At 51.8% G+C, this 26,949-nt stretch overlaps 1 protein-coding gene and 1 pseudogene across 8 annotated transcripts; one reads left to right on the top strand and one right to left on the bottom strand.

Annotated features, from left to right (window-relative positions):
• Positions 1–349: 349 nt before the first annotated feature.
• LOC135994444 (fas-binding factor 1 homolog) lies at positions 350–20,084 on the bottom strand. Of its 8 annotated transcripts, none has more exons than XR_010606993.1 (4): positions 19,495–20,084; positions 19,044–19,228; positions 2,663–3,399; positions 350–532 (listed from the first exon to the last, which is right to left on the bottom strand). XR_010606993.1 is itself a non-coding variant. In XM_065644987.1 (4 exons), exons 2-4 carry the CDS (start codon positions 19,525–19,527, stop codon positions 3,267–3,269), a joined length of 351 nt encoding a protein of 116 aa, XP_065501059.1. In that variant the 5' UTR covers positions 19,528–19,568; positions 19,959–20,084; the 3' UTR covers positions 2,227–3,266. The 8 variants fall into 8 exon arrangements, 3 of the variants coding, with proteins under 3 accessions (XP_065501060.1, XP_065501059.1, XP_065501058.1); XR_010606994.1 differs by having other exon boundaries at positions 2,686–3,399; XR_010606997.1 differs by having other exon boundaries at positions 3,015–3,399.
• LOC135994190 (olfactory receptor 6E1-like) lies at positions 9,983–14,281 on the top strand (annotated as a pseudogene).
• Positions 20,085–26,949: the final 6,865 nt, after the last annotated feature.

Raw genomic sequence — 26,949 nt, 5'->3', positions numbered from 1 at the left:
TGTGTTTGGATAGAGCCCTGTGTAATGTGGTCTGACAGTGCTTTGAGCAGGAGGTTTGTCAAGATACGTCCTGAGGTCCCACCCAGCCTGAATGATGCTGTTCTTTCATCCCCTTCATGTTTTCAATTTAGGGAGAGCTCTCAGGTTCTCCCTGAGCACAGGAATAATTCACATGATGTGCAGGGCTGCTTTACAAGTGCCCCCAAACAGCCCTGACCACATCTTTTGCATCCCTTTTCATTTGCCCCAACCCAGGTTCTTCTGTTTTGCTGTCCTCATGCCCACCTTGTTGATCTTTTCAGAGCAGGTTGCTCAACAGGTGTCAGCATCCATGTACAGAGTCTGCACATCAGCCAGACAGCAAAGCCATCATTACAGAAATGGAGACGAGGCTCTTGACCAGCTCCTTGCACCCAGGAATCGGCACAACTTGTCTGTTGAGATTCCTGGGAACACCTGAACTTTAAGAGTAGAGCATGTGAGTCCTCATTGGGTATCCTGGCTTGTCTCCGAACCTGTGTGGTTCTTCAGGCTGTGAAGAGAATCAAAACCAACTTTTGGACAGGGGTAGTTTCATTTCTCATGTGTCACACAGGGCAGATGAAGGGAGCTCTGAACTCCAGTCTCTGCTGCACAGTTGAGACTTCAGAGACTGGAAATGCAGGTGATGGTGTGTGTCAGTGTACACCACATCAACATTCTGGATTCCTTTGTGCCTTTGCACTGACCTGGGATCTGTTCCTTGGCTCTCCTTGGCAAAAAAAGAAATATATCCCCTTTGCCACCTCCCCATCACACCAGAAAAAAAGAGGAAAAGTAGGAAAGAGAGGCGATTTCAGGGAAATTCTGTCCAAGAGATGTACTTTTTAAATGATAAAAAAAGGTAGAACTGAGAGAAAAGCAGAAAGAACTTCATGCAAAGGGTAAACTACTGAGGTGTAGGAGCTGTTTTGAGAAGCAAGAATGACTGTTGGGAATGAAATTAAAGAGCTTTAGCTCATGAATCTCACCGAGAGTAATGAGTTCCCTGTTACTGTTATTGGTGATAGTACCACTAGTCAAAAACATCCTTGAGAACGTCTCTGTTCTGTGTTGGCTCCAAAGCTCGGCCTGCTGAGATTTTGAAAAGACTGCTTCAAACATCTGTGACCCAAATCACTACAACCTTCTGTCATCGAAGGACTTTTACCCCAGGAAGAGGAAATCTTCCAGTGCAGGCACCAAAACAGTGCCCAACCTGCCTGGAGAGCCAGGACAGTTGTGCCACACAACAGCCGCCCTCAAGGGAAGCTGGAGGTGATGGGAATTGAAATGGTTTTGACTGAAATCGTAGAATCAGAGAATTATAGAATCATAGAATCATTTAGTTTGGAAAAGACACATAAGATCATCGAGTCCAACTGTAAATCTAACATTGCCAAGTCCAACACTAAACCATATCCCTTAGCACCACATCTATATGTCTTTCAAATACCTCCAGGGATGGAAGCCCAAATCCTGAGCTGGCAGGACAGCATTGGCTGCAGTTTGACGTAAGATACTTGTCATGACTGTGAGTTCAGACCCCATTGGCAGAGTTTCTCACACCCCTCACTGAGGAGGGCAGAGTGTGGGGAGATGGGATCATTCTTCAGTTTCCCAGATCCCAGGACAGAGCCCAAACCAACCTTCCCTTGGCCTCTGAAACCCCATTTCCTGAGATGCAAAGCTGGTGGGCCTTCTGTGGATAATCATGTTAAAATGCATCAATAATCCTTCAAGTGTTTGTGTAATTTCTCTAATAAGAGTGTCAATATTAAAAATAATAACAATTAAAAGAAGTAGAAAAGGGTTAATCTGCCTACATATAAATATCTGCAACATAGCAGTCTGCATCTGTGGTAGCCCCACTGGCAGTGCCAATCAAATAGGTATTTGCACTATAAGCCTTGATACCCCATCCATAAGTACATATATAAGTGGTTCAGATGAAGGGTGATCTGGCAAAAATCACCCTGTTCCTCGCCAGGTGCCATCAACACTGCTCATGTGTCTCTCCAGAGAATGGCAGAAGCTGGATCACCTTCTTGGGACAGACTCCTTCCAGGAAAGACACAGACGCAGGTAACTCATCAGGTCTTCATGGCATTTCACTCGGCATCAGTTTTTATGTATTTGGTGCTTTCCTGTGACTACTCTTTCTGCACAAATGCTCACAAAAAGACACCCATTTAGTAAAACATGGTCATAAAGGTGCTGTTATGGACAAGAAATCTCACCATGAGCTCTGGAGGGAGCGAGGAAGTTTACAATAAACACCAGGAAGAACCAAGAAGCTCGAGGCCTCTTCTGAAGAGCGGGAGGTCCTGAACAGCAGTGACTGGCCATGGGTAGGTGTGGGAGGGAGGGTCAGGGGATGACAGGGAGAAACAAGGTTCTGGCTGATGGCTTTAGTGAATCTTTAAACCCATGTCTGAGCCCAGAAAAGTAAAACAGTTGATGTCTGCAGGTGGAGGAGGAATAGGAGGAAGATTTTCCTGGGAATATGGAGGGAAGGCAGGCCTCTCTTGGGCTGATCATATATGGCCGTGACATTTGCATGCTGTGGGCATGGCTGTGCCTGGGAGATGGGGAATGGCTGCTGCTGGGGGGGGCTGCGCTCAGTCATGGCCCATGAGCTGACCTTGCACACTTCCAGTTTTTCACCTTTCACACTCGGATGAACCTCAGGAAACATCCATGAGCCTGGAGGATGCATTAACCTTCTGGAGTGCCGGGGTATCGACCCAAATTGAGGATTCAAGCAAGTTTGGGACTGGGAGAGCTCAGGTGATTGAGGACCATTGCCAGGTCTATGAAAGAAGGTGGAGAGGTTTTGAGGAGTTGACAGGCATTGCCAGCTCCCCAGAAAACTAGAGCCTTATGGTTGAAGTAACAGCACTTGGCCACAAACCCACCACCCAAACCACACACTCACACTGACCACAGGCAGAGCCTTGAGAAACATTGGAGAGAAAAGGTCTCCTTCGCCTAACCTTGGGGGTCGAGGCTCAGCGATTCTGATGATGAAGAAACATGAAGGGCTGACATGGCATCAGGGCCACCTCCGCACTGGCTTCATCACCTGTAACCAGTGTCTCCAAGTTTTTGCCTCACCATCTTCCAGGGACAGGGACCTCGACTGGTTGTTTCCTTCACAGCTGTGTCAGTGGTGGCTCTTCGTGGGATCCCAAACTCTCTCATGACTTGGGCTTTGCCTCTTCCTTTCACTTCTTTTCTTCACTCTTTCAGTAGCTGCGGTTCAGGAACATGGCAGCAGAGGGTTCATCAACATCTAAAATGCCCTGAGAAGCCAAGCCTCTGTGCATCACTCTCCTATAGTCTTCAAGTCTGGTGTGGATGATTAGAGAGATTTCAGGACTGTAGAAAAACAGGAAGCATTTCCATAATATGTAGCAATAAAGCCAAATTTCCGCTATCTCCTTCCCTGCTCACCCTCCCCCTCCTTTCCAGAATAGGTGGTATTAGCATTCTCCGATTCATATGGATCTGGAGCATCTCCTGATAAAGAGTGAATGTGTCAGAAAAGGGGGTGCCTAAAGCATCACTTGAGTGAGGAGACAGGCCAGGACACCTCAAGAGGAATCACATTCCTCTGGACCAAGAGGTGGGTGTTCCTGGGATTCTCAGGTGCCACAGCACAGCGATACTTGTGTTCAGGGAGCTGGTCAAGTGACCCATCTTTTCTGTAATGATGTCTGAGTTTGCTAATGTAACCCCTGACTTGAACCCCATCCACTCGTGGGTGTTCTCCAGACTCCCGCCTTCAGGAACAAAGTCCCAGGAGACCTTGCTGGTGAAGATGGAGGCAAGGAAGCCATGAAGTACCTCAGTCTTGTCTGATTGTACTCCTACAAAGTTCAGCAGCAGGCCCACGTTCACCTGATCTATTCTTTTACCGTAAGGAAGCTGTGTCAGCTCATCTTGCTGCCCTCATCCTCCCCTGCAGGCATCAAGTCCAGCGGAGCTTTGGCATCATCCCCACATCAAACCCACAAGGTTTCTAAATTCCTCCTTTGCAGCTTCCCCTGCTCCCGCCTCCCGTGTACTGCCTTTTTGCTCTGGAGCTCCGTCAGTTCAGACGAGCGGCCTCATAAGATAAATTCTTCTTCTCATGGGTACTTGGAGAGATCATTCTTGTGCTTGGAGCAGGCTGTCCTGTAAGGCTGATCAGATTTCCTGAGCTCCTCCACCCTTCAGAGCTGCTTCCTGTGGCACCACATCTATCAGCCCCCCCAGTTAACTCAGTGTCTTCTCCTCTGGAGCCCACCAGCCTGTGCTCTGCTGCTGCCCTTCCTCCCTGCCCTTTGGTGCCTGGGACCCCACTGTTTCATGGTCACAACAGACATGCTGGACACTGATGTTCACATCCCTCACCAGCTCTTTCTTGTTTGCCAGTACCAGATCCAGGTGAGCATCACCCTTGTCCCACCAGCCAGCCATGTTAAGAAGTTGTCCCAAGATCCTCTGGACTATTGCTACCTGCTGCTTTCCCTGGCCAGTGAATGTTAGGGCAATACAGTTCCCCACAGGAACCTGCTCATTGACTTGAGGCTTCCTCAGGTTGCTGACAGAAGATCTTTTCCGTTTCTTCTCCATGATCGAGTAGTTTGTGACACCCAACATGTTATCACCCTGTACCGGGTTTACATGGCAAAGTCTTGGAACTGGAGTGAGTGTGGGTGTGCTACAGTTGTCACCTCTCTGAGAAGACAACAGGAGTTCACAGAATCACAGAATCACAGAATGTTAGGGATTGGAAGGGACCTCGAAAGATCATCTAGTCCAATCCCCCTGCCAGAGCAGGAACACCTAGGTGAGGTTACACAGGAAGGCGTCCAGGCGGGTTTTGAATGTCTCCAGAGAAGGAGAATCCACAACCCCCCTGGGCAGCCTGTTCCAGTGTTCCATCACCCTCACTGAGAAGAAGTTTCTTCTCACATTTAAGTGGAACCTCTTGTGTTCCAGCTTGAACCCATTACCCCTTGTCTTACTGTTGTTTGTTACTGAGAAGAGCCTGGCTCCATCCTTGTGACACCCACCCTTTATATATTTATAAACATTGATGAGGTCACCCCTCAGTCTCCTCTTCTCCAAGCTAAAGAGACCCAGCTCCCTCAGCCTTTCCTCATAAGGGAGATGCTCCACTCCCTTAATCATCTTTGTGGCCCTGCGCTGGACTCTCTCCAGCAGTTCCCTGTCCTGCTGGAACTGAGGGGCCCAGAACTGGACACAATATTCCAGATGAGGTCTCACCAGGGCAGAGTAGAGGGGAAGGAGAACCTCTCTGGACCTACTAACCACCCCCCTTCTAATACACCCCAGGATGCCATTGGCCTTCTTGGCCACAAGGGCACAGTGCTGGCTCATGGTCATCCTGCTGTCCACCAGGACCCCCAGGTCCCTTTCCCCTACACTGCTCTCTAATAGGTCATTCCCCAACCTGTACTGGAACCTGGGGTTGTTCCTGCCCAGATGCAAGACTCTACATTTCCCCTTGTCATATTTCATTAAATTTTTCCCTGCCCAACTCTCCAGCCTGTCCAGATCTCACTGGATGGCAGCACAGCCCTCTGGCGTGTCAGCCACTCCTCCCAGCTTGGTGTCATCAGCAAACTTGCTGATAGTACACTCAATTCCCTCATCCAAGTCATTGATGAATATATTGAACAGTATTGGTCCCAGAACTGACCCTTGAGGCACTCCACTAGATACAGGCCTCCAACCAGACTCCGCCCCATTGATCACAACTCTCTGGCTTCTCTCCTTCAGCCAGTTTGCAGTCCACCTCACTACCCGATCATCCAGTCCACACTTCCTCAGTTTTGCCGTGAGGATGCTGTGGGAGACGGTGTCAAATGCTTTGCTGAAGTCAAGGTAGACCACATCCACTGCTCTGCCATCGTCAATCCACCTTGTTACGTCTTCATAAAAGGCTATGAGGTTGGTCAAACACGACTTCCCCTTGGTGAAGCCATGTTGACTGTCCCTGATGACCCTCTTATCCTTGATATGTCTTAAGATGGCACCAAGGATAAGGTGTTCCATCATTTTCCCAGGGATGGAGGTGAGGCTGACCGGTCTATAGTTGCCCGGGTCCTCCTTCTTGCCCTTTTTGAAGACCGGAGTGACATTTGCTTTCCTCCAGTCCTCAGGCACCTCTCCCGTTTCCCAAGACTTGGCAAAGATGATGGAGAGCGGTCCAGCAATGACTTCAGCCAACTTTTCAGAGTTTGACCTATGTCAGACAGAGCTGATTTCAGCTGGCACCAAGATGGAGCCACATTTGCCAAATCTGAGCCACTCAGTGATGCTGGCAGCACCTCTGTGATAATGTGTTTGAGAAACGGTAAAAAATGCTGCACAACAGCAGGTGGGAGAGAGGAGAGAGGAAATGTGAGAGAAAAAACACTGCAGACACCAAGGTCCTATCCCATAGGACCCAAGGAGGTCCCTCAGCAGGCCAAAGCCTGCTCTCCTGAAATCCTGCTCTTTGCCTTGTTATCGTCTTCCAGGAGCCTCAACTCTGCTTTCCCATCCCTGACTGTTACATCCCTGACCAACTCTTTCTGGTTTGCAAGTGTGAAGTCCCACAGGGCACCTCACCTCACGGACTCTTCCGTCACCCTTGTGAGGAAGATGGTGTCAATGAGCTACAAAGCCCTCCTGGACGGCTTTGCAGATATTGGGATATCTCAGGTCTGCCATGAGAACACGGCCCTGGAAACATGAGGCTTCTTTCATTCATCTAAAGGAGTCCTCATCTAATTCCTCTTCCTCATCAATGAATCAGTAGCTGATGTCCAGTCACCACAACTTTGCCCATGTTGTTCTGCCCTCTCATGCTGACTCCTCAACTGTCAGCTGATATTCTCTGTCCCCAGGCAGAGCTCCACGCATTCCTGCTGCTGTCCCACATGAAGGGAAACTTCCCGTCTAAGTCCAGACCTCTGGCATTATGAGCACCAGACTCCCAAGACCCCACAGTTTCTCCTGCAGGTGATATTCGTAGTGTCCTGTGACTCCTCATGCTGTTATCTTGGGATAGACACCCTCATCAGGATAAACCATCTGCATGTAAACACTAACAGCTGGAGCCTCTTCTCTCCTTGGCTATGGCTGTTGTCTCCACCTCTGATGCCTGTGAGGAGACACCTTGTCCTTACAGCAGCACAGGGGCCTCACGGCCTGCTTGTCTCCACCCAGGAACCTGGGAGGTGTCAGACTATGGTCCTGCCCTTGGCCTTGCACAGCCCCACATCATGCTGTCCCAGGAAGAGCCCTGGGCAATGTGTGAGGGACAGGATCTGCCTTCCAAGTGTTGGGGGTCAGGGCTTGACCCTTTGATTAACGAAACACATCCAGGTTTACTCAGCATCCGAGAGACCTTCATCTTGCTTTTCCTGACCTGTCATCTCTAACCAGACCCTGGGGTCAGTTCCTCAGTAGTGTTCCTCAGCAGGACCCATTAACCTTACAAGAAACTTTGGAGTTTGAATCTGACTTTGACTTCTTGAGAGGTTTCTTCAGCTTCCTCCAGGGTCTGAGGTTCATGGACTCAGCACCAAACCCACCAGAGGGGTCATTAAAGTGCCTTGGGCTGCTCCTGTGTTGCTGAGCTGGGCTGGGCTCCTGGGACAGAGGGAGCTCATGGCAAGCGGCAGCGCTGCAGAGAGACAGCTCTGCCCAGGAGCAGCTCCTCTGCAAAGCGCAGCAGGGCTGAGGGCACTTCCAAGGGGTCTCAGGGAGACGAGCGAGTCAGAGGAGATTAAATGTGGCCAGGATTGGGAGGATGACTGAGAGCTCACTGGAGGAGAAATCTTTGCAGCCCTTGACCCGGTAAGTCTCTGGGTGCAGGGCAATGCAGCTGCAGCTCCTGGAGGCATCTCCTCAAGTTCGCACAGGCACAGCTTGTGGGATCTGTATGGAGGGGGCTCTTGTCAGGCAATGTTGAACAGCTGTGAAGTCGGGTTGAGCACCCAGGCGTGCCCAGGGCTGTCCTGCAGAGCAGGGTCCCTGCACCCCAGGGCTGTGCCGGGGCAGGGACTCTGCCGCCTGCCAGGGGAGATTCCCACGGTGCTGTGGGGAGAAGCTGTGGGGGGAAGGAGCCACCCCTATCAGGGCAGGAACGGAGATTCTGCTGTGGAGAGGGTGCTGTGTGGGTCAGGGCTGCTCACAGCTCCAGATCACCCCCAGGATTTTTCAAGTGGATGCCGCAAGGAGAAGACCAATATAAGGATTACCAGACAGATAAGGACCATTCCTGAGCCTGTCTTTTCAGTTTCCTATCCCAAGGGTTGGGGGTTGCAGGAAAGGATGAAATGAAAATGAGCTCTCATGCTTAAACAAGTCACTGATACTGCTGAACTGCAACTCCGAGTGATCAGTGTGTCTGCCAGAAGCCTCATACCATCCCTTCAGCCGCTCCTCTGCCTGTGGACAGCACCTGCATCACCTTTGTTGGACCCATCAGCCTTAGTCTGACCTGTCCTGTTTTCCAGCCCGCAAACAGGAAGATGCCCCCAGGCAGTGCCCTGCAAACAGGCAGGATCTGTAGTGCCAGGGTGCCGGCACAGAGAGTGGAATGGGGTCTGTGAGTGCTGACAGGAAAGAGACATGGACAGGGAAACACCTCCCAAGAGAAAAATCTCCTGGCAGCAAGGATATGATCTGGGAAGGAGAGGAAAATGAAACCAGAAATATTATGAAAGGGAGAAATCAGAAATCTCTGTATGATCCCCCCAGTGCAGATCCTTCCTCTGAGCAGCCCCCTCACCTCCTCTCCCACCCAGCAAAGCCTCTGCCCTCAGGGCCAGGGGCTCCAAGGCATGAACCAGCTCCTGTGCAGCCAGAGCTCCAGTTCCCTCTGCAGAGAACAGGGGCTGAGAGCAGCTGCCCGGCAATGTTGGTGTGTGGGAGGTGGCTGCACAGCTGGGGAAGGGTGACGCTGTCTGAGTGCCCGGCTGCCTCTGCCCTGGCGTCTCTCACACCCACCCTCACCACATTTTCCTTCTTGCTCCACCGCTCTGGGTCACTGTTGTTGTGATCTTGTTCTTGCCGTCAGGCTCTGTGGGGATAGGAGTTTCAGCTGCACAGTCACACCCTGATCTTGTGGGTCCTTTCCTGCAGGTGTGTCCATGGGAACACGTGTCCCAGCTTTCCTCTGACCTGGGGGGCTGTGGGCAATGCAGTCTGTGGGGCTGGGGAATGAGCTGAGTCTCCCTGAATCAAATGCCATCGTTAGGACACTTGGCTGTCTCCTTGAGGTTTCCTTCCAAGCTGTGAGCTTCCCTCCAGGATGCAAACCTGTCCTACAGCATCTTTGTGTACCTGAGAGCCCCATGGAGAAGTGCAGAGCTGCTGTGACCGAGAAAATGCTGTTGGGTTTTTGAAATGTGTCAAGTGTGTCCTGGGCTAAACGTGCAGTGCTGAGACCTTGGGAAAGGGTGAGACATGTTGTTGTCTAAGGTGGGTCCCTCTGCTCTCAGCAGTGCCTGGTGGCTTTTCAGGGTAACATGGCAGTGTGATCAGCCTCCATCTCAGAAAGGTGCCAGCCCAGGGCAGCTGGAGCAAGACAGAGGGACAGACCAGCTGCCCTCACTCTGCCCAAAGCTTCAGGCATCCTCTGGTCTCTCAGGACTCGCTCTGTTCTCCCTGAGTGCAGCAGAAATGCTGAGGGTTTCTGACACCCAAGAACACTGTCCAGGGGAGATGGGGGGCGGATGTAAAAAACACAGAACTCTTAAACTGCCTTGCCACTTCCCATTCAGTTGCACTGGCAGTGCAGATGCTGACAGGCCTTTCTGCATTAGCAGTGCTTTCATCTGAGAAAGCTGAACACCAGGACTGATCCGCGCCCCTACTCAGTTCTGCAGGGTCGGATTGATTTATCAAGAGCCCATGGGCAGAGGCCTTGCATCTTGCATCAAAGAAGGCTCTGGCCATGGAGCTGAAGGAATATGCCCTGGAAAAAGAAAAGGGTCTGTGACAGGTGGAGATGGCTTTCATTTTATTTGGACAAGTCTCACCTAACTTGTCCCGGTCTTTTCCTCCTATGACAGTGCCCCATGTGAGAGGAAGCAAATGTACAACAGCAGCTCCATCACTCAGTTCCTCCTCCTGGCGTTCACAGACACACAGGAGCTGCAGCTCTTGCTCTTCTGGCTCTTCCTGGGCATCTACCTGGCTGCCCTCCTGGGCAACGGCCTCATCATCACCACCACAGCCTGTGACCAGCACCTCCACACCCCCATGTACTTCTTCCTCCCCAACCTCTCCCTCCTCGACCTGGGCTCCATCTCCACCATTGTCCCCAAATCCATGGCCAATTCCCTCTGGGACACCAGGGCCATCTCCTACCCAGGATGTGCTGCCCAGCTCTTTTTTTTGTTCCTCTTTGATCACAGCAGAGTATTCTCTCCTCACCATCATGTCCTACGACTACTATGTTGCCATCTGCAAACCCCTGCACTACGTGACCCTGCACTCCTGGGCAGCAGAGCTTGCGTCCACATGGCAGCAGCTGCCTGGGGCACTGGGTTTCTCAGTGCTCTGCTGCACATGGGCAATATATTTTCACTGCCACTGTGCAAGGGTAATGCTGTGGACCAGTTCTTCTGTGAAATCCCCCAGATCCTTAAGCTCTCCTGCTCAGAAGCCTACCTCAGGGAAGTCAGACTTCTTGCGGTTTGTGTCTGTTTAGCATTTGGGTGTTTTGTGTTCATTGTGCAGATCTTCAGGGCTGTGCTGAGGATCCCCTCTGAGCAGGGACGGCACAAAGCCTTTTCCACGTGCCTCCCTCACCTGACTGTGGTCTCCCTGTTGGTTAACACTGGTGTGTTTGCCTACCTGAAGCCCCTCTCCATTTCCTCACCAAGCCTGGACCTGCTGGTCTCTTTTCTGTACTCACCGGTGCCTCCAGCAGTGAACCCCCTCATCTACAGCATGAGGAACCAGGAGCTCAAGGATGCTGTGTGGAAATTGATGACTGGAAGCTTTTCTGAAGCTATAAACTGATTATCTTCTTGTGCATAACAGTTATAATGTAACTCATGGCATGCTCTGGCTCTCTTCCTTTGTTGTTTTTGTTTCAAATTTTTTAAAATATTTTAATCTCATTTCTATTTCTCTGTCTGTTTTTCTCATGGAGTGGATGTGTAAAGGAAGAGCTGCGCTCTCTGTGTGATTAACCAAAATAAAGGGCCCTGCAGAAACCTTTTGTTTTCATGAGATCTTTCCTCCAAGGCCTTTTTGGAACTGCATGGACAGTTCCTGTGCATGGGTGGAGGGAAAGGAGTCCAGAACAGCAGCACTGCCAGGGAGCACCAGCGCTTGGCCTTCCAGAGCTGTTCTCATTTCACTTCTCCACCCTCCTTCTGATCCCTTGTGTTGGTGCCAGGCCTGAGTGCTCTGGCAGCTTGGTCACCATCCTGCTGTGTGTCAGTCCTGTGAGCAGAGGCAGAGACAGGCAATGGGCACTTCTGTGACAGAGCTGGCCTCAGAACAGCCTTTCCAGTAAGAAAGGTGATCTCCTCTGGGCAGGGCCTGATGGTTTATATCTTCTTGCAAAGTTTCTCTCAAGCATATGCCTACAAAAGTGGCCTGCAGATGCAAACACCAGTGTACAGCTCAACAGTGTGTGTGCAGGGCTGGGGCACACAGCAGTGTCCTCTCACAGCCAGGCCTCCTGCCAGCGACCTGCAGGACCAGCAGAGCAGGGTCTGGGCTGTGCCCATGTGCACTGGACACCCCACAGAATCTGCCCCAGGGCAATTCTCGTGTACCTGGAATTTTGCAAAGCCTTAGACCTGGTCTCTCGTGATGTCCTTATAATCCGATTAATGCTCTCTGGGCTAAGGAAGTGGATGCTGGCTGGGAAGCTGGCTGGCTGATGAAGCCCAAATGTCAGCAGTGGTACAAAGTGCCCCATAGAACCAGTTACCAGTGGAATCCCTTAGTGACCAGCACTTGGGCCAGCACTGTTGAATGTCTTTGTTCTCCCCCTGTATGACGTGACTCAGTGAACCTTCAGCTCATTTGCGGATGATGGCAGAGGCTGGGCAGAGGCCTTGGACAATCTCGCCTGGTTCACCCTGCCCTGAGCAGGAGAATGAGACAAGGTGGTGTTCAGGGCTCACTTCAAACCTGACTTACTCTATTATTCTTTTCCTTGGAGAGGTTTTGGAAGACAGAATTGGTGCAGGGAGGAAAGAAAACCAAAAAAAAATCAAAACATGCAGACGAGGAGACATAAAAGGTGTCAACATAAACAGAGCAGTGCCGGTGAATAATGTTTCTCTACTCAAATTGTTCGGAGAAAATCTATAATCAGCTCCCCAAATTTCCTGTTCTGCTCATTGGCCCCCAGAGAGTTGCATCACATTTCTTTACATCTGATTCTACGCTGAATTTTGCACCTGATTGTTACAGCTTCTTTGCAGGAATTACTTCATGCTTTCCTTAGAGATCTGGATGTAAACAGGCACAGGGGGACTTTTTTAATTAGAGGAAACAAAAAAAAGGAGAAAAAAAAGGGTCAGGCCATTTGATAGTAATAGCAATGAGCAACTGTTTGGAAGCAGCTGCATTTCAGTGCAGATGGATGTCAGATGAGACTGTGTGGAACTGTAACAAATTTCAGTCATTATTTAGAGTACTAAAGAAGATGAGTTACACTTGGTCCCTATTCCAGCCTCCTCTCCACTTTCCTGAAGAAACAGAGAGCACGAAGCTGTGGAAGAAAGCAGGGGACTACGAAAGAGAGGTTTGATACTGCTTATTCTGAAATCGATAGTTACTCAGGGATTCCTAGTCAAAAAAGGCAAGTACTGAAACACAGAAAGAAAAGCTTTCAACCTGCATTTGATTTGATTTGATTTGATTTGATTTGACTTGATTTGATTTGATAGTTTAGCATTTGTGCAATAGAAGGGATGACTTCGCCACATAGGTGTGACAGATGTTTGGAACAGGTCTGCACGAATTTGGAATTTGCCAGGAATGGGATAACATAGCTAACAGACTTTAAAATCCCCTGTTATGAAGAAAGAATTCTTTATGAGTGTTCCAAAAAGGTTGAAAGAAGACAACAAATTCTTTGAGAACTCCAACTGAAATTTCATACAGAAAAATCAGGGTATGAGAAATGCTTGAAGTACTCTATCTGTGTACTATAGGAAGACTGCAAGAAAAGAAAGAAGCAGAGAAGGTTTTGGAGGGCTTTTCTCCCAGACTGTGAATTATCACACTTGGTTTTTGCCATGTTCCTGTCTCGGCATGACAAACCAAAATTCAACATGGGACCAGAAAATGGAACTGCAGTTACTGAGTTCATCCTGGAGGGTTTCTCAGGGCCTGATCAAAGACTACAGCTCGTACTGTCCCTGGTCTTTCTGCTCATATACCTGACAACAGTGATGGGGAACACTACCATCATTTTCCTCGCGTATGCAGATCACCGCCTACAAACCCCCATGTACTTTTTCATTGGCAATCTGGCCTTCCTGGAAATCTGGTTTACATCGTCCACAAGCATAAAATTGGTTGTGATCCTGGGTTCTGGTAGGAGAACAATCTCACTAAGCAGCTGCTTTGCCCAATCCTATTTCTATTTTGCCCTGGGCTGTACAGAGTTTGTTCTACTTGTTGTCATGTCCTTTGACCTCTATGTTGCCATCTGCCAGTCATTGCGTTATGCTGCCATCATGAAGCCTCAGCTCTGCATCCACCTGGTTGTTGCTGCTTGGGTCACAGGCTTCGCATTCTTGAGTTACCGCCTGGTCATCCTCTCCCAGCTGACCTTCTGTGGCTCAAATGAGATCCATCACTTTTTTTGTGACAACTCCCCCTTATTCAAACTGTCCTGCTCTGACACCAGCCTGCTTTGGAAAATAGACTCTGTTTTCTTATCATTTGTCATTCTGGGTACCTTATGTTTAACTCTGGCATTTTACATGTGCATCCTTTTCTGTATTCTACATCTTCCAGCAGCCTCTGGGAGGAAAAAAGCTTTTTCTACGTGTTCTTCCCATCTCACCACCTTGGCAATTGGATAGGGAGCTGCATTGCTCTCTGCCTGTGTCCTTCAAAAGATGTTTCCTTGGAGAACAGCAGAATTGTAGCATTGCTGAACACCGTCTTGTACCCATTCTTAAATCCCTTCATCTACAGTCTCAGAAACAAGACTGTGATACTGGCCCTGAATGAAGCCATTGCCTGTATAACAACACAGCTTTTCCCCTAATCATGAGGCATTTCTGGACAGAAATTCCAGTGATCTGCTATCATATGTTAAATAATACCAATGCATATGTATGTAACCTCCAGAGATACCTCAGGAGATTTATAGAATCAAAGAATCCTTTCAGTTGGAAGAGACCCTCAGGATCATCGAGTACAACTGTAACTTTCTGATCCCCAGGAGCTGCTGTGCCCTTCAGAGGGGCAGAGGCTGTGGGGTGACTGCCCAGAGCACCTGCAATGAGCACTGCTGTGGGACCAGCCCCGACTGGGCTTTGCTGGGGAGAGGGCATTGAGGGTGGAGAGAGGGCAGGGGAGGTGGGAGAGACTCGTGGGAGCTGGGCTGGGCTGGATAGTACCTGGGAGAGAAAAACATCAGCCTGTATCTCGTGCTGCATGACTATGCAGGGTGAAGACTCACACCAGGGGTTGTGGTGCAGAGCCAGGGCTTGTGGGAGGGATCAATGTCCTGCAGGTGCAGGAGAGAGGAGGCTGCTCTGTGATCTTGGTGGCATGGACAGACCAGCAAGGTGGCCCAGGGCCTTCGTCACGCCCTAGCCACTGGCCACCTCTCATGGGCCATTTCCAGCACTGGTCGCTCAGCCCAGGTTTACGGGTGAGGTTCCCTGTGAGGCCATCTCCATCTTCCTGCTGCGCTCAGGGCCTGTCTCAGGGAATGGCCAGCCCTGCCCAGCCTGTCTCCTGGCCCAGACCCTGGCAGACCCTGGAGCAGGGCTGTCTGTGAACCCCACAGCTGGCACGGCCTCTCCAGGAGCTTGGAGAGGCTGCCACACAGGAAGGCCATGGGGTGAGAAAGCACCAAGGACTATGTGGGCATCACACTGGGAGACCGTTCCCCACCCCGAATGCACCCTGTCCTGTGCTGTGCCTGCACCGTGGGGCTGTGGGACCATGTGTGGGGCAGCAGAGCTGGGCTGTCACAGCACAGGGTGCAGACAGGGGCCACAAAGCAGCTGCCAGGGGTGACAGCAAGGACGAGTACAGACAAGGAGTCTATGTGCATCGCCTTTGCTCTGCAGGGATGACTTTGGGAAGGGCAAAGCTCACCTGGAGTTGATGGCTGCAAGAGAAGAGACCACTGCATCAGAGACCAAGGTAGAACAAGGGAAATGCAGGGCTGTTACTGGGTGGGGAGGGGAATTTAATAACAGCAGAGAGTGATGCTGGGGGTGAAGGACTCAATGCCTTCTGTGTCTGGGTCTTTACTGGAACACCCACCCAGGCCTCTGTGCTCAATGAAGGGGTTCAAGGAGGAGAGCACATCTTGGCAGGAACCTCAGGAAGCCCCAGAAGGACAAACACCCATGTCTGCCCCTGCAGGGGACTCACCCTGGCAATGGCACAGGCTGGGGCTGCCTGGCTGCGAGCAGCTCTGTGGGAAAGGTCCGGATGGGCAGGGAGCTGGGCAGGAGGCAGCGTGTGCCCTGGTGCAAGGGAGGCCAGGAGCACCCTGGGCTGTGCCACCAGGAGCACGGCCAGGAGATGGAGGGAAGGGATTCTCTGGAATACTCCATCCAGATCTCAGATCCCAATTCAGGAAAGATATTGGCAAGCTAGAGTGGGTTGAGCAAAGGTCCTTGGGGACAGCCAGGGACTGGAGCACTTTGCCTGCGGGGAGAGGCTGAGGGAGCCGGGCTTGTCCATGCCAGAAAAGGGAAGGCTGACAGGGACCTCATCACAGCCTGCCAGTGCCAATGAGGAGGTGATGGAGAATGCAGAGCCAGGCTCTTCACTGTAGTGCATTGCAGAAGGACAAAAAACAATAGGTGGAAGTTGAAAGAGGTGAGGTTCAGCCAGGACATAAGGAAAAGTTTTTTCCCTATAGAACAGGGGTGTCAAATTCACTTTCACCGGGGGCCACATCTGCCTCATGGTTGCCTTGAAAGGGACGAATGTAATTTTAGGACTGTATATATACAACTATTCCTACATTTATACCGTCTTAAAATTACAGTTGGCCCTTTGAAGGCAACCGTGAGGCTGATGTGGCACCGGTGAAAATGAGTTTGACACCCCTGCCCTAGGAGCTCAGCCAAGTGCTGCCTCGGGTCACCCAGAGAGGCTGAGCAGCCTCTGTCCTTGGAGGTTTTCAAACTCTGATTGAATCAGGGCTTGAACACCTTGGTCTGACCCAGTTTGTGACAGGTTGGACTGCAGACTCCTGAGGGCCCTTCAACCTCATTTCTCATATGATCCCATTGTGATGTTGGGCCCTAACTGGTCAGAGCAGCCGATTATGGGGCATGAATCCACCTGTGCTGTAGGTGACCATCTAAACCAACATCTCAACCAGTGAACCAGACAACGTCTCAGTGTGACTCGCTGTGGGCAAAGTGTGAAGAGTACTGGGCAGGGAAGGTTTAGAGGGCATGGGGCGCTATACAAGACAGAAAATGATCTTGGCTTAATGCCTGTAAGCCCATCAGATGTCAACTGATGTCAATGAAAATTAAAATAAGAACTGAAGACAAAGATTCAAAGCAAAGAAAGATGTCAACATACTTTTTTTTTTAAAGTCTTTGAGAGGTTTTCTTTTCACAGAATCACAGAATCACAGAATCACAGAATGTTAGGGATTGGAAGAGACCTCAAAAGATCATCTAGTCCAATCCCCCTGCCAGAGCAGGAACACCTAGGTGATGTTACACAGGAAGGCGTCCAGGCAAGTTTTGAATGTCTCCAGAGAAGGAGAATCCACAACCTCCATGGGCAGCCTGTTCCAGTGTTCCGTCACCCTCACTGAGAAGAAGTTTCTTCTCAAATTTAAGTGGAACCTCTTGTGTTCCAGCTTGAACCCACTACCCCTTGTCTTACTCTTGGTTGTCACCGAGAAGAGCCTGGCTCCATCCTCATGACACCCACCCTTTATATATTTATAAACATTAATGAGGTCACCCCTCAGTCTCCTCTTCTCCAAGCTAAAGAGACCCAGCTCCCTCAGCCCTTCCTCATAAGGGAGATGCTCCACTCCCTTAATCATCTTTGTGGCCCTGCGCTGGACTCTCTCCAGCAGTTCCCTATCCTTCTTGAACTCAGGACTCCACCTGTCTCAGCCGTGGCCGTCGAAAGGGATGAGGATGACAATGTCTGCATCTGCTTCGTCTCTGTGGCACAGAGCGTGGTGAGCAGTGAGGGCAGCCAGAGATCTGGCAAGAGAGGTTGTGGCGTCAGTGGCCAGGGGACCCTGGGGACAGCCTGAGACCATCATGGAAACGCACTATGACATCGGGAGGCTGTGCTATTGCATCACCTGGCTGATCCAGGGCTGGGGATGTCCAGCTTGCAGGGCCAGACCTTCCTGAGGTCTGCTTTCCTGCCTCAATGCGTATTTTCAGGGTGCACATGAGACAGATTTGAAACGTCAGCAGAGAGCGGGGGAGCTGTCCAAAGCACCTGGTTTTTACGCTGCCCTTGCACTCAGTGACGGTGTTGACAAGTGACACAGCGGTCACAGAGCTCCACTGGGGAGCAGAGGCTTTGCCTGCTGAGGCAAACCAACACTTCCAGATTCACTGCTCTAAGACTGTTAGAGGCGATTTGGGCTTCAATACCAGAACAAAAGCATTTCCGTCACAGAACCCCAGCCACCACCTCTGTGATCGTCTTGTCACGGACCCACAAAAAACTGTGTTGCAAAACACGTGACGGCTGTAAAAAGTGTCCTGTCCTCCCCAAATCATTCTTTCCCTCATACCCTCAGATTACTGCAGTAAGAATTATGTAACTGCATGAAGAAAATTAAGTCGCTTTCAGCCAAACCAGATGTGGACAGGCTGGAGAGGGTCCAGAGAAGGGCCACAGAGATGATCAAAGGACTGGGCAGCCACCATACCAGCAAAGGCTGAGAGAACCGGGCTTGTTCAGCCTGGAGAAAAGGTGGCTCAGGGAGAGCTCAGCACCATGTTCCAGTGTTTCCAGGGTGGCTACAAAGATGGACATGCCTTTTGTACAAGGAGTCCCAGGGAAAAGACAAGGGCTGATGGGTACAAGCTACTCCTGGGGTGATCCTGACTGGACACAAGCACGAAATTTTTCACCATGAGAGCCATCAGCCATTGGAATAATCTCCCCAGGGAAGTGGTGAATTCCCCAAAATTGGACACTTTAAAGATTCAGCTGGACGGGGTGCTGGGCCGGCTTGTCTAGACTGGGCTTGTGCCAGGAAAGGTTGGACCAGGTGATCCTTGTCCCTTCCAGTCAGGGATTCTGTGATTGTATGAGAATGTCTGCACAGCGTGTGTGCACGTGTGTGCATGTATGTAGGTCTGTGTGTATGCATGTATGCGTGTGTGTGCACACGCGTGACTGTGTGTGGAACCAGGTCCCAGAAGCTGGGCTGGCATGGTGGTCTGTCATGGGGCATCCCACTGACCGGCATTCACATCTGGGACGGACACATCTGGGACGGACACATCTGGGGGTTATGGGCTTCTCTACCAAAACCAGATTTCTCATTGACCCAGATTATGTCAGTGACTCATTCACCTGAACGGAAGAGATTTGGGGCAGAGAAAAGACAGGGTCCAGCCCCTTTCAAAGTACAACGCATCATGTCGATGTCCCCAGCCAGATCCCAGTGTCCACCTACAAAGCAAACCCCCACTCCGGGAGACACCCAGCTGCACACAACCCAGTACTTCTGGACTCTGATTTTCTTCTTTCACTGCCTCCCCAAACCATTCCCTGGTTCCTTTGCCCAGACCAGGGGTACCGCCCCACGCGTGTGCTGCTCGTGCCGCTCTCACCTCTGGAGTTCCCGCAGCTGCTCCAGCTGGTGCTGCTGCTCCAGCGCACTCAGGCACTGCTGGTGCTGCGCCAGCAGCTCTGCCCGCTCCTGCCTCGCGTCCTGCCGCTGCCACAGCAGCCGAGCCACCTGCTGCTCCTTCTCCCGTCGCAGCATCTGCTCCCGCTGCCCGTGGGTCTCCCACACCTTCACAGAATCACAGAATCACAGAATGTCAGGGATTGGAAGGGACCTCGAAAGCTCATCCAGTCCAATCCCCCCGCCGGAGCAGGAACACCCAGATGAGGTTACACAGGAAGGTGTCCAGACGGGTTTGAATGTCTGCAGAGCAGACTCCACAACCTCCCTGGGCAGCCTGGCCCAGGGTTCTGTCACCCTCACTGAGAAGTTTCTTCTCAAATTTAATTGGAACCTCCTGTGTTCCAGTTTGAACCCATTACCCCTTGTCTTACCACTGGCTGCCACCGAGAAGAGCCTGGCTCCATCCTCCTGACACCTTCACCGAGGTCCTGCCCGGAGAGAGCCCCTGAGGGGTGACGGCACAGAGCTGTTGCTGTCATCACAACACCCGCACGCTGCACCCCAAGTGCGCAGAGGATTTGGGAACAGGACGCTGAGCTCGGGCTGCTCCGCAGTCCCAGCCCTGACCCCTCTGCTGCCGCCCAGTGCTGCCCTGGCTGGGGACGTGCTGGCCACGGCACCGGCGCCTCCTCCCGCTCACCCGCGGGACAGTGCTGGTGACAGCGGACCCCACCCTGGCTCACCCCTGGGGCTCCTCTGCCCCACCAGCCCCAGCCCGCCCGCCCCAGGGATGGATGCGGGAAGCGCCTCACAGCTCCCAGCCCAGCTCCTCCCTGAGCCCGCCCCGACAGCCGCGCTCGGGGAATCCAGGGGCCGAGAGCTTCCCCTGCTGCACCTCCACCGGCTCCCACCGCCCGCCCGGGAGAACCGGGGCTGCTCGGCCCGTCACCCCCCGGCCGTGCCGAACTCCTGCCCGGCCCCGCCGCCGCACGGCGCGGCGCTCAGCCAGCCCGCCGCCCGCATGGAGCGCGCCGCCCTCGGGGAAGGACCCGTTCCCATAGCGACAGGGGCTGCGCCGCGCGGGGCCGGCCCTGGAAAGCCCCGCTGCCATAGCAACGGGGGTGTCTGCTGCGCGGCCTGACTAGAAATGGCCCCAGAGCCGCAGCAGCTCGGGCTCTTCCCTCGCCCCGGGCTGCTCCTGCCCGTGTCGGCCTCGCTCCTCTGTCCCCAGAACGAATCCCCCTGAAGGGACCAGAGTGGCCCTGCTGTCACTGCGGGGCTGGAGCAGCCTTGCAGCCCCTCTGCAAGTCGTTTGCTTACATCCCCCTAGAGCTGAGCAAAGTTCAGCCCGGTCTGCGCAAAGGGGCATCTCTCGTTAGTGTCTCTTTCTGGCTGCTTGGATTCAGACAAAGAGGATCCTCCTGGTTCCCACCGATTCTCAGTTTGGAGCGAATGCTGAGGAAAACGTGAGGAGGTTGTGTTTCTGCTCCTTAAAATATGTCCCTTTTCCACGAGCCTTCCGGCTCGTCCCTGCCCAAGGGACAGCCCAGCTCAGCACCCGGCCCCGGGCACCACACGCTGGGTCCGCACTCCTGCCCACAGCATCGAACACAACCAGCGCTCGCAGCTGCAATGCTGGTTTGCTCACAAACCCAACACTCGGCACCACATGGGCTGCTGGGAAGAGAACTCCATCCCAGCCACAACCAGAGCAGATGTCTGACATCAGCTCTGTGCCACTCTGTGTTTTATTCATGGCTGTTATAAGCGAAACCGTATGCCAATCTTAATTATCCAATTAGAATTTATTAAGCAAGCAGTAAACAGGCAAAACAGCGCTGGGCGGCCGGGGAGCCTCAGCTCTACCAACGGCACGCAACCCACCCCCACCAGAGTCCCTCTTTTATAGTTTTTGTCTCCAGGTAGATTTCAAGTTGATACAGCTTGGCCCAACGTCTTCTGCAGCTGCGCGTCTGGTTGCCGGGGGGGGTCTCCTCAGACTCTCCGGTGGTCGTGGGACGGAGGCAACATTTTCCCTCCACACCGCAGGCGGCGACCCCACCCCTCCGGACACGCGCAGCTCACCTCACCCACACAACTCCAATACATTTCCCCAGTTGTACTGTTTCATAAATGTTTGCACAAGATAACATACCGGTTTGATTAACAAATTTACAACATGGGTTTATTACACCTTGTTCCACCCCATGGACGTCAGGCTCAGGTCCCACACGATCCAATACGTCCTCACCAACCGCCGCTCCCCTTCCCGCCCGTTGATGCCACACACAGACAGTTGCCCTCAGTCCATAGGCTGCCCCTGTGAAACGTCCATAAAATGTCACAGCTCCCCGTTGAGGTCATGGAGTCCGTGGCTTTGGGCTCCGTCTGTTCCGTGGCCACTCCGGACAGCACAGGTGTCCGTTCCGTGGGGTCACGGCACCAAACCCAGCTCGGGTGGGAACCAAGAGGGTCCCCTCGTGTTCAGGGCTCAAAACGCCATCTGTAGCATCTGCCCGTCCTTTTGAGTGCCTCCTCCTCGGGGCACAAATCCTCACGTTTAGGGTCCCAACGTGTCTTTTATCACTCAAGGCCTTTGTTCAGGGCCCACAGCTTCATTTTGAGGTGGAGCTCGTTGCCTGGCAACAACCAGCCAGAAGTTGGTGGGGAGTCAGTGGACCCAGGACAGCCAATGGCATTTGAGGAGGTGGGGCAAGTCACGTGATTGATAGGTAAGCAGCCAATCAAGCTTTGAGGCCTGCAGGAAAGGTGGAGAGAGTTGAACAACCTGGGCAGCGTTCAGGGGCGGGCTGTGCTGGCTGCACCAATCACGCCTGGTGGGAGTGCAGGACATGGATGATTGACACGCAGTCTGCCCAATCACTTGATGGGCGGGCCAATGGAAATCCCAGACAGCCAATCAGAGGAACCATCAGTGCAGGGGAGGAGACTGACAGCCCTCCCGCCCAATGGCAGCGCAACCCAAGCTGAGGAGGCGGTGGCTCTGCGGGCGGCCAGTCTGAGCTTTGCCGTGGTGCCCCTGGAGCTGCCCCAAGGCTGAGCAGCCCCCGGGCCAGCCCTGGGGCCCTTTTTCCTCCAGCTAGGGCCCTGGGGATGTTGTTGCTGCATCTGGACTCCACGGTCTCTTCCAACCAATATCTGTATTTCTGATCATTAAGTGGTGCTTCTAATCATTAAGAAATCACGGGATCTGTATAGCTTAGGAAAATCTAGGAGCGTAGCAAATTTTGTTCAGACTGTCCAACCACGGTGTTCTTTGTATAAGCAGAACTCATACCCGAGGTAACTTTGTGCTTAGTAATTGCACCCTGTCGTTAGAATTGTCCCAGATTTACGGCATATTCTTCTGAAACAAGACTTATTCTTTAGAAATAGAACCTGGAGCAGGATGCTGATGTAATAATTAACCAATTAACCAATGTTACTTAGTGTTGCTTAACGGACGAGCTTGTGTGAACAGATATTTACTGCATTTGTTCAAAGAGCTGCAAATGCGGAGAGTTCAGTGATGAAGATGAGAGACGGCCCCTGAGGAGGAAGAAACGGCCCCCAAAAGGGCCGTAACGCCCACAGAAAGGTGTTAGACGGCAGCAGAGACCGGAGAATATGCACATGTTTAATTAACTGCATATTTATGTAATTAATTCTTGGAATAGGTGTGTGATATGTTAATGGTTTCTAAGAACTGTAGCACATCTGTAATTTTTCTGTCAATATGAGACAAGTAAGAACAATCAGTCAGCGACACGCTCAGGGAGAAGCATCCTGGTCCCAGTGCCGAATGTAAGGAAGGCTACTTTTAAAAACCTTAAAAAGTGGTTTTAAGAGATTATTAATTTACCATTTTGACAGGATCACAACCAAAATGATTCTGTCTGGCTCAGGTGTGCATGGGCTGCTCTGGACTTGTTCTCCTGGGCGGGGGAAAGGGGCAGGGGGGCACTTGTTGGCTTTGGAGAGGAGCTGCTGCGGCTGGAGCTGGAAAGAGCAGGAGAAGGTGAAGCAGCTGGAGGATGAAGTGCAGGGGATCCCCACAGCTGCTGCTCCAGCTGCACAAGAGGCAGCTGCCCCTGTGGGTGAGGAAGGGTCCCTGTGAGCAGCCTCAGCAGAGCAGATCACAAACGTGCCCTGCAGGTCTGTGTGAGTGAGGAAAATTCCAGTGCGGCCAGGTAGCGTGTGTGTGTGTCTGGGAAGCCTCGTGCTGTGAGAGCTGTGAGACACCCATGTGTTCTCTGTGGTGGAGGACGGGCGAGAGACTGGAGCTACAGCAGAGGAAGTGAGGAAAGGACAGACAGACACAGACAGGAGGGCCTGAGCTCCACAACTTGCCTGGCCGTGCAGAGAGCAGGAGCTCTGGTGAGTCCTGGCCCTTGGGGTCATGTCACCTCTTCTGTGTCCCAGTCCTTCCCTGCGCCCGCCCCTTTCCTCCTGCTCCCTCTCCCTCTTTCTGCCTCTCTTCCTCTTTCCCGGCTGATTCTTTCTGCATCTCTGTCCACATCCCTGTCCCTTTTTCCCTCTTGCTGTTCTTGTGTCCTTTTTTTATTTTCTGTCTTTCTTTCCTGTCCCCAGTCCTGCCCTTTCGCACTATATCCCCCTGTCCAGCTTGCGGCCCCTTCTTTCCTCATTCTCTTACTCTATTTTTCCTCTCTCCATCTCTTTGCCCTGCTGCCCACCATAGCTGGTTTTTTCCTTCACTGCTGTCCTGCCTCCTGTTCCTTTGCTGTCCCTATTCCCTGTTCTGTCACTCTGTCCCAGTCCCAGTGTATTTTAAAAATTTTTTTCATTTCATTTTCTTCTTTCTACCGCTTTGTCCTGCTCCCTGCCCCTGTCTTTGTCTCTCCTTCCCTTTGTTCTGCTGCCCATCTCATTTTCCCTTCTTGCTCCAGCTCTCTGTTCTGCTCCCTGCCCCTCTCATTCCCCCTCTGTTTCTCTACCCTTCTCCCCGTCTGTCCTCCACTCTTGTTTTCTGTCCTGCTCCCTCTGTAGTTTTTCCACTCTCTCTGTCACTCTCTCCTGCTCCCTGTCACTTTAATTTCTCACTCCATCTCTGTCCTACAACTCGAAGCTGTTTTTTGGTCTCCATCTCTGTCCTGCTACCCAGCCCAGGCTTTTTTACCTCTGTCTGTGCCTGGCTGCCTGTCTCTTACTTTTACCCATCTTCCCGTTTGTGCTGCATCCCTGACCCATTTTCCTGCTCCATGTCTTTGTGTTTCTCTGACAATCCATCTCCTGCTTCATTTCCTTCTCTGTTTCTCTCCCATGAACTTCCTATCAATATTCTCTTCTCTTCTCTTCTCTTCTCTTCTCTTCTCTTCTCTTCTCTTCTCTTCTCTTCTCTTCTCTTCTCTTCTCTTCTCTTCTCTTCTCTTCTCTTCCCTTCTCTTCTCTTCTCTTCTCTTCTCTTCTCTTCTCTTCTCTTCTCTTCTCTTCTCTTCTCTTCTTCTTCCTCTCTTCTTCTCTCCTCGCTTCTCCTCTCTTTTCTCCTCTTTCAGCACAGTCAGTCAAATAACAAAGACACTGTTTGCCTGAAAGGAAAGGAGGGTTTCAGTTTCAAAAACAAGTTCAACAACACATAACATAATGAATACAAGTGTTGCTTATGTTGGAGTTTATTTTATCTTATTTTGTTGTTAATTTATTAATTTTCTTGATTTGATGTTATTTCATGTTATGTTTCTTCGTGTCATTTTTTTTCCCTTTGTGACTCTGTTTCAGAACCCAGGCTCACAAGCATTAGCTCAAGCCCAAGTGTAGGCAGGAGTAGCCTGATGCATTCTTCAGTTTAGCATGAGAAAACATCCCTTGCAGGTTGGCAAAGGCAAGTCCCAGAGCTGCAGAGAGCAGCAGCAGGAATAGAGGCCAAGCTGTCCGCGGTTCCTGCAGAGGGAGAACCTTGACAAGGAGTTGTGGGACTGACCATGCACAAAAGAGGAGGAAGAAGAAGAAGAAGAAGAAGAGGTGAGTGGTCCCGTGGCATCTTTTCCAAAGCGTGACACGTAGCGATGACGAGCAGACTTTTTGCCTTCCACAACTTGTTTGGCTGCTGTGCTTCTTGGCCAGGGATGCATGAGAAGCGCTCTGGTCCCTGCCAGGCGCTTGTATTGCCCGCAGGGAGAGCTGAGAAGTGGCAGCTGTGGCTTCCAGCATGGTGGAGCATGAGCAGCAGGCTCCCAGGCCAAATGGCCCAAAGAAACGGTGGCAAGGGGCCGTGCTGAGAAGTGCAGAGGAAGGCAAAAAGCCTCCGGGGACCAGTGCCAATGTGCCCCGGGGGAAAAAATTCCTTGCTGAGCCCAGTGCTGGCCATGGGCTGTTCCCTGAGCATGTGAGCCAGAGCTGGCTCCTTGTCCCACAGGCAGCTCATGCTTCCCAGGAGCTGCCCAAGCCCTATCCACCCTGGAGCTGGAGCTATGTCGCGGACTTGCCAGAGTGCCCAACTGCCTCTGAGCTGATGGACCTTGTGGGCAAGAATCCTTGCTGTCCCTGTGTAGGACACCAGTGGGTGTTCCAAAGCACTGCAAGCCCTTGCAAGCCCTTGCAAGGCCTTGCAAGCCCTCGACATCCTATCTCTTAGGGCTCCTGAGCGTTGCTCTGTAGGAGATGAGGATGGTGAGCTGTGCAGTGCTCCTCAAGAAGGAATTGCCTTGGTCTTGCCACTGCTATCCAGTTGAAAAGGATTTGCATCCATGAGCCGAGCTTGGAAGGTGGCCCTGCCAGCAGATTGTCTTGCAGCGGAGAACCTCCAGCAGCCTCATGCAAGGTTTTTTTCCCTCAGGCGCTGGCCTGTGATTGCAGCAGCTCCTCAAGTGCTTCCTGTCAGATGTGCTGGGGCTGCCCCCGGGCCAGCTCTGGCAGTGGACACGGGAGGCTGCTCCTCTGGATCCTGCGTGGGGCCTGGTGACCGCTGCGTTGCCGGGTGCTGGCATTGTGACATGGGGGTGACACAGCCGCATATATGCAGCCCTTTGGAGGAAGCCTTTGGGGTGCTGGCTCCGAATCAGTCCCTGTAGCTACAAACCAGGGGAGTAAGCAACCTAATAGTGTCCCTTTTTTTGCAAAAAGACAGTGTGGATTTGTTGCCAGTGCAGCCTTACTTCCAGTATCAATATTGCATGTGGTATCATGTATGGAGGCCTCAGGGCTCGCTCAGGGCTTGTCACGCAGAACTGCAGGCCTGACAGAGCAGAACTGCTCTCCCCTCCTCTCCTCTCCTCTCCCCTCCTCTCCCCTCCTCTCCTCTCCTCTCCTCTCCTCTCCTCTCCTCTCCTCTCCTCTCCTCTCCTCTCCTCTCCTCTCCTCTCCTCTCCTCTCCTCTCCTCTCCTCTCCTCTCCTCTCCTCTCCTCTCCTCTCCTCTCCTCTCCTGTCCGCCAGTCCATTATCAAAGAGACTGTTTGCCTGAAAGGACAGAGGGGTTTCAGTTCCAAAATCAATGTCAAGGACACAGAACACAAGGAATTTTATTTTATTTTGTTGTTAATTTATTAATTTTCTTGATTTGATGTTATTTCATGTTATGTTTCTTCGTGTCATTTTTTTTCCCTTTGTGACTCTGTTTCAGAACCCAGGCTCACAAGCATTAGCTCAAGCCCAAGTGTAGCCAGGAGTAGCCTGATGCAAGCTTGAGTTTCGCATGAGAAAACGTCCCTTGCAGGGTGGCAAAGGCAAGTCCCAGAGCTGCAGAGAGCTGCAGCAGGAATAGAGGCCAAGCTGTCCGCGGTTCCTGCAGAGGGAGAACCTTGACAAGGAGTTGTGGGACTGACCATGCACAAAAGAGGAGGAAGAAGAAGAAGAAGAAGAAGAGGTGAGTGGTCCCGTGGCATCTTTTCCAAAGCGTGACACGTAGCGATGACGAGCAGACTTTTTGCCT

The sequence above is a fragment of the Caloenas nicobarica genome, chromosome 14 (genome assembly GCF_036013445.1).
Source record: "Caloenas nicobarica isolate bCalNic1 chromosome 14, bCalNic1.hap1, whole genome shotgun sequence".
Classification (NCBI taxonomy): domain Eukaryota; kingdom Metazoa; phylum Chordata; class Aves; order Columbiformes; family Columbidae; genus Caloenas; species Caloenas nicobarica.
This window is presented reverse-complemented; position numbering and strand designations above follow the sequence as displayed.

Bases quoted from the DNA above. Each gene is read 5' to 3' on its own strand.
- LOC135994444 (XM_065644986.1), bottom strand. From the start codon at position 19,602: ATGACAGCAACAGCTCTGTGCCGTCACCCCTCAGGGGCTCTCTCCGGG. The intron at 19,229-19,494 runs GTAAGACAAGGG...GATTCTGTGAAG, and splicing joins CTTCTCGGTGGCAGCCAGTG to GTGTGGGAGACCCACGGGCA. The intron at 3,400-19,043 runs GTGAGAGCGGCA...GTTTTTCTACAG, and splicing joins CAGCTGCGGGAACTCCAGAG to TCCTGAAATCTCTCTAATCA.